The 6973-nt window shown below is 43.4% G+C and overlaps 1 protein-coding gene across 1 annotated transcript in view; it reads left to right on the plus strand.

The window, feature by feature from the left end:
• The first annotated feature begins 1814 nt into the window (after positions 1-1814).
• Positions 1815-6973, plus strand: part of LOC123752959 (testis-specific H1 histone-like) — a 76728-nt gene continuing 71569 nt past the window's right edge. Inside the window, exons 1-2 of the mRNA XM_069324699.1 lie at positions 1815-1894; positions 3454-3884. Coding sequence (XP_069180800.1) covers positions 1815-1894; positions 3454-3884 — 511 coding nt within the window. The remainder of the gene's footprint in view (positions 1895-3453; positions 3885-6973) is intronic.

A 6973-nucleotide genomic window follows, 5' to 3' on the forward strand; every position in this document is an offset into this window, starting at 1 on the left:
GCTGTCGGTAGGGGAACGGAGGAAGGAGCGTGTAAGGATATATATATATATATATATATATATATATATATATGATGAACAATGTGACAGTGTCAGACCACGAAGGAAGGATTAAGACCTTAAGTAAGAAGGATTAATTTCCTTAAGTACTTTCGTATTTAGTAATACATCTTCAGAAGGATGAATTTACAAATCAGTAGGTTGGATAAATAGGCAGGAAAGAGGTGAAGTGAGGTGAGATACAATGTCATTAATGAGATAATGGATACTAATAAGGTATTAGTGGGATAAATGTGTATCAATTATTCTACTCAAATCGCCCTTTAACTGATCAATCAAAAATAGATCTAAATTATACAAATTAAGTAATTTGAACACTCATAATGTTCAAATTACATGATTTTGTAATTTGTATTAAAGCAGATTCAATTATGTTCCTATTGAAAATGCTTTTGGAATGTTATTGAAGAAGCCATCTCCTAATCAATATGGTGAAAACTTTCTGACAAATGAACCAACCAAGCATTAGACAATTGGCTATGTCTTACAGAATATTCCTGTTGCGAAATTCTAAATTTCAAATCTTTAGATGTTAGCTCTACATAGAACCTATTACAGTCTTTACAAGATATTATAAATGATACAATTATCACTACGAGGGCTATTTCTAACCAATAGAAACAGACTAATAATTTCTAACTAATAATATCAGCAGAGGTAATTATTTTCAATCTCGTTTAGCTGTGTATAAAAGAATGTAAATTTACTTTTAATAAAGAGCATTATTTACAGACCTTTGGAATGGCAATGGGTAATACTTTATCGCAATTGCTTTCAAACTTGTTCATGGAATTTTTCGAAAAGAAATTTGTGCCATTGATAAATGCTTGATCGGCTGAGTGTAAGATCTGTTACAGCTCTCAGCTTTAGCTGACGATCTGGTCCCAGCTTAAAATTCCTCGTAAGCTTCTTTGCTGTAGACTGATCTCCTCGTTATTCAGCCACGAGGCTACGGAGACGATTGGGCTGAAATTTGGCCTTCAGTGCTATGTTCTTCTCGTACCACATTTTCACTTTCATCATTTTTGTGAACTCGTTCCTCTTTCTTATATTTACATTCAGGTTTGTCTTCAGTTATGTTCTCTCTATATTCCATTTTCTTCAGAGTCCTGTCTCTGGCTCCTGGGCCCTTCTGTCCAACACTGAGCTCTTGTTGGTTCCCAGGCGTCATTGCAGAGGTCATATGCATCGTGAGTGACAGCTTTAAGTGCATCTTGATTGGATACACTGTCAGAAGGTCGACGCGTGGCTTAGCAGGATTACTCCGTTCAGTTGTGTGTGTGTGCGGTGAAGGACAGTCACTATACATATCCAGGCAGGTCAAGACTAGTTGAATGTCTACGTTGAATCAAGACTACGTTGAATATCTTCTAAATCCTGATCAAGGGGCAGTCTATCTTCTTTCTATATTTTGACTGTGCCCGGCTGGCCTCTCCTCTCTGTTCGAGTGTTTCCCATGGTTCGAATCCACCTATGTGTACCCCTGCATCTGTGTAAACCAGCATCTGTGTACACCAGTATCTGTGTACACCTGCATCTGTGTAAACCAGCATCTGTGTACACCAGTATCTGTGTACACCTGCATCTGTGTAAACCAGCATCTGTGTACACCAGTATCTGTGTACACCTGCATCTGTGTAAATCAGCATCTGTGTACACCAGTATCTGTGTACACCTGCATCTGTGTACTCCAGCATCTGTGTACGCCTTCATCTGCGTACGCCAGCATCCCTGGGTGACCTCCGCATTGCTTTATGCAGGCATCTCAGGCTGGCAGTCACATCACACGAAGGTTTAATCACACCAAGAGCATCGCACTTCCAACACAGCTCACGTAATTTTGAATAAAACAGGTGTTTTGCTGTGGTTCAGAATGTGTGTTCTATCTGACAGCAGATAGAAACATAGAATAAATATTTACACCACTATATATCACGTTTTAAATAACTTTAAAAAAAGTCCTATAAACTTAGTAACTTTAAAAAAAAGTAACTTTAAAAAGTTAAAAGTAAAAGTTAAAAAAAAGTAACTTTAAAAAAAGGTCAGGCATCGAAATCTATGGTCAGAACATTAAAAGAAAATATGAGCATAAAACAAATTGCATGAAAGAGTTAGACATAATATATTGAAGGTGAGTTTTTTGGATCATCATTCACTGTATATCACAGATTAAATAATTTCACCACTTTGGTTAATTATCTGGAAATTCCACATAGCTTTGTATAGGTAAAGTTTACCACAACAGGAAATCAGATCCTGATTACGTGAAAATCTTCGGCCGTTTCTAACCAATATTGTTCTTTGATGGCAGAAGTTTTGAATTTTACACCTAATGGAAAATTCTTCAATAACCCAACCGAATTGGTGATATTTGGTTCTATGGATATCATTTAGTTATATATGTATTCCCTAGAGTGCAGGCGGGATAGAAACATATTAATTTAAAATTGGAAAATATTAGAGGAGACTGGTTCCAAATTTGCACATAGAAATAACACCACATGAGCCCAGGAGGCATGGCAGGAAGTGCAAAATAGCCCCCCATTGAAGAGCAGAGATGCAACTGGAACGCTGGATGAGTATTATATCATCATCAAGGGCCCCAAGACTTGTCAGAACTGCAGGCGATGAGTCACAATAACGTGGCTGAAGAATGTTGACCAGACCACACACTAGAAGGTGAAGGGACGACGACATTTCGGTCCGTCCTGGACCATTCTCAAGTCGATTGTCGTCGACTTGGTGAAAACGAAACGGACCGAAACGTCGTCGTCCCTTCACCTTCTAATGTGTGGTCTGGTCAACTTGTCAGCACTGCTACATAGTTTCCCCTGCTTAATGCCTTCTTTTGATAATTAGTTATTTTTCAACAGTCATCCCTCTAAACATTAGAGAGGATAACTAACCTAACTTCTCGTGATGTTCAAAAGAAAACTTGTTAAACCCATCTTAGAGGATACGTGATCAACCGGGTTTGGTTTCGTATGTTAGGCTGCGAGCAGCTGCGTGTAACAGCCTGATTGACCACACCCCAGGAAGCCTGGGTCAGAGAGCGGGGGACGCTGATTCTCAGAACCAACTCAAGATATAACTGCAAGATTTGGGTACCATTCATTTCTGTGTGTTGTATCTAATTCTATGGGAACCTAATGGTTCTGTGTGTACCATTTGGTTCTTGATCATGGTCATGTATAGTTTGTATTGATCATACTTGTTTATCGTGGCAATCAATTTTGATTTTGCCACTTCAAAGCCAATCAAAACAAATCCCAATGGATTCCGAAGGATCTACAGACTCGGACATATTTCCCTTCCCGAAGTCTAATTTCCACCCATGTCCCAAATATCGAGCAAAGCTCCATAAGCCTCAAAAGTCCAATAAACCCACCTCAGAGCTACCCAAAGGGCCAAGGCCCACCCAAGATCCAAGGCCCACCCAAGATCCAAGGCCCACCCAAGATCCAAGGCCCATCCAAGATCCAAGGCCCACCTAAGTTCCAAGGCCCACCCAAGATCCAAGGCCCACCCAAGATCCAAGGCCCACCCAAGATCCAAGGCCCACCCAAGATCCAAGGCCCACCTAAGTTCCAAGGCCCACCCAAGATCCAAGGCCCACCCAAGATCCAAGGCCCACCCAAGATCCAAGGCCCACCCAAGATCCAAGGCCCACCTAAGTTCCAAGGCCCACCCAAGATCCAAGGCCCACCCAAGATCCAAGGCCCAACCCAAGATCCAAGGGCCCACCCAAGGGGGGTCACGACGCACCCAAAGCCTTAAAATCTTCCTTAAAGCCAATAGACAGCTTCTAGACCAAGGGGACTCTGGTAGCCCCTTACGTCTCTCTCTGTCACTCCAATCAGCGGTAATTGTGAAGTTTGTCGACTGTTGCAGTGAGATCCGGACCGTCTTGAGTGATCAGGAGGCCCAAGTGTTAAGGGTGTGGGTGTGTGGGTGTGGGTGTAGGTGTGTGTGTGTGTGGGCGTGTGTGTGTGTGTGTGTGTGTGTGTGTGTGTGTGTGTGTGTGTGTGTGTGTGTGTGTGTGTGTGTGTGTGTGTGTGTGTGTGTGTTTACTAGTTGTGTTTACTAGTTGTGTTTTTGCGGGGGTTGAGCTTTGCTCTTTCGGCCCGCCTCTCAACTGTCAATCAACTGTTTACTAACTACTTTTTTTTTTTCCCCCCACACCACACTATTTTTCCCCATAGACACTGTGGACTAACAGTGTCTATGGAAAAGTGAGATTTCAGCTCTTCCACCTACTATCCTTGTGGCTATTGCGTTGTAATTAATGACTGATATTCGCTGGATAATTGGGTGGTTTAGCGAGGGAGGAAGCGTTCCTTTAAGCATCTCTGCTTGATAATCACCGCATTGCTTGCGTTACTGATTTTGCTGGACATAATCTGTGTGTGTTCCTCAAGTATTTTTCTAGTGATTTGGTTTGTAAATGTTTGTGTGGTGTTCCTGCTTGCTGGTGACAAGTCAACCATCTTGAAAGGAAAGTTGATTGATTGATGAAGATTAAGCCACCCAAGAGGTGGCACGGGAATGAATAGCCCGTAAAAAAGGAAAGTATAGTGGTTATACTAATATACTGATCGAAGGTATACCTCCTTCATGGGGGGGGGGGTGAGGTGTACTGGTATACCACGCTGGCTCTCTGGAGTGAGTTGCTTGTTCTGTTTGAGCTGTTCTTCCTTACTAAGTGTGCAAGCTTTTTGGTCGTATAGCAGATCGGTGTTCAGGCCTCGATCGTCCAAGTAGAAGTAGTTGGGCACTATTCCTTCCCCTCCGTCCGACCCCTGACGACCTTTCCAATTGCTATATAGTCGTAATGGCTTTGTACTTTTCTCTCAAGAATTACCTTGGGCTTAATTATAGGTGACATTTGGGCTGATGGATGGGTGACACTTGAACTAATGGGTTGGGGACACTTGGAATTAAAGTTGAGTGACGTTTTTAATGACCAAGTGTCACCTAACTTTAAGATGGGTGACACTTTGGTTTAATAATGGGTGACAGTCCTAAAGATAGGTAACAAGTGCTAACATATTAATCGAAACCTTCCGAACCATCCAAAATCAGATTTAAACAAAATTTGCTGTAGAATCTTCAAATTTCAACTAGGAATTTATTATATTAGGCAGCACCCACATTAAGGATGTATAAAATATACATAAACATTGGAAACAATTCAGCATGTGCTTAGAAAAATCAATATATATAAATATATATATATATATATATAACTGAAAACTCACACCCCAGAAGTGACTCGAACCCATACTCCCAGGTGCAACGCAACTGGTATGTACAAGACGCCTTAATCCACTTGACCATCACGACCGGACATAATGAGGTGATAGCCGAGGCTATTTGAACCACCCCACCGCCGGCACTCGGATAGTAATCTTGGGCATAGCATTTTACCAAATCACCTCATTCTTTGGGGCACACGTGAGGAACACAAATGCGAACAAGCCTGAATGGTCCCCAGGACAATATGCAACTGAAAACTCACACCCCAGAAGTGACTCGAACCCATACTCCCAGGTGCAACGCAACTGGTATGTACAAGACGCCTTAATCCACTTGACCATCACGACCGGACATAATGAGGTGATAGCCGAGGCTATTTGAACCACCCCACCGCCGGCACTCGGATAGTAATCTTGGGCATAGCATTTTACCAAATCACCTCATTCTTTGGGGCACACGTGAGGAACACGGCGGTGGGGTGGTTCAAATAGCCTCGGCTATCACCTCATTATGTCCGGTCGTGATGGTCAAGTGGATTAAGGCGTCTTGTACATACCAGTTGCGTTGCACCTGGGAGTATGGGTTCGAGTCACTTCTGGGGTGTGAGTTTTCAGTTGCATATTGTCCTGGGGACCATTCAGGCTTGTTCGCATTTGTGTTCCTCACGTGTGCCCCAAAGAATGAGGTGATTTGGTAAAATGCTATGCCCAAGATTACTATCCGAGTGCCGGCGGTGGGGTGGTTCAAATAGCCTCGGCTATCACCTCATTATGTCCGGTCGTGATGGTCAAGTGGATTAAGGCGTCTTGTACATACCAGTTGCGTTGCACCTGGGAGTATGGGTTCGAGTCACTTCTGGGGTGTGAGTTTTCAGTTGCATATTGTCCTGGGGACCATTCAGGCTTGTTCGCATTTGTGTTCCTCACGTGTGCCCCAAAGAATGAGGTGATTTGGTAAAATGCTATGCCCAAGATTACTATCCGAGTGCCGGCGGTGGGGTGGTTCAAATAGCCTCGGCTATCACCTCATTATGTCCGGTCGTGATGGTCAAGTGGATTAAGGCGTCTTGTACATACCAGTTGCGTTGCACCTGGGAGTATGGGTTCGAGTCACTTCTGGGGTGTGAGTTTTCAGTTGCATATTGTCCTGGGGACCATTCAGGCTTGTTCGCATTTGTGTTCCTCACGTGTGCCCCAAAGAATGAGGTGATTTGGTAAAATGCTATGCCCAAGATTACTATCCGAGTGCCGGCGGTGGGGTGGTTCAAATAGCCTCGGCTATCACCTCATTATGTCCGGTCGTGATGGTCAAGTGGATTAAGGCGTCTTGTACATACCAGTTGCGTTGCACCTGGGAGTATGGGTTCGAGTCACTTCTGGGGTGTGAGTTTTCAGTTGCATATTGTCCTGGGGACCATTCAGGCTTGTTCGCATTTGTGTTCCTCACGTGTGCCCCAAAGAATGAGGTGATTTGGTAAAATGCTATGCCCAAGATTACTATCCGAGTGCCGGCGGTGGGGTGGTTCAAATAGCCTCGGCTATCACCTCATTATGTCCGGTCGTGATGGTCAAGTGGATTAAGGCGTCTTGTACATACCAGTTGCGTTGCACCTGGGAGTATGGGTTCGAGTCACTTCTGGGGTGTGAGTTTTCAGTTG

This window comes from Procambarus clarkii, chromosome 14 (assembly GCF_040958095.1).
Source record: "Procambarus clarkii isolate CNS0578487 chromosome 14, FALCON_Pclarkii_2.0, whole genome shotgun sequence".
Taxonomy (NCBI): Eukaryota; Metazoa; Arthropoda; class Malacostraca; order Decapoda; family Cambaridae; genus Procambarus; species Procambarus clarkii.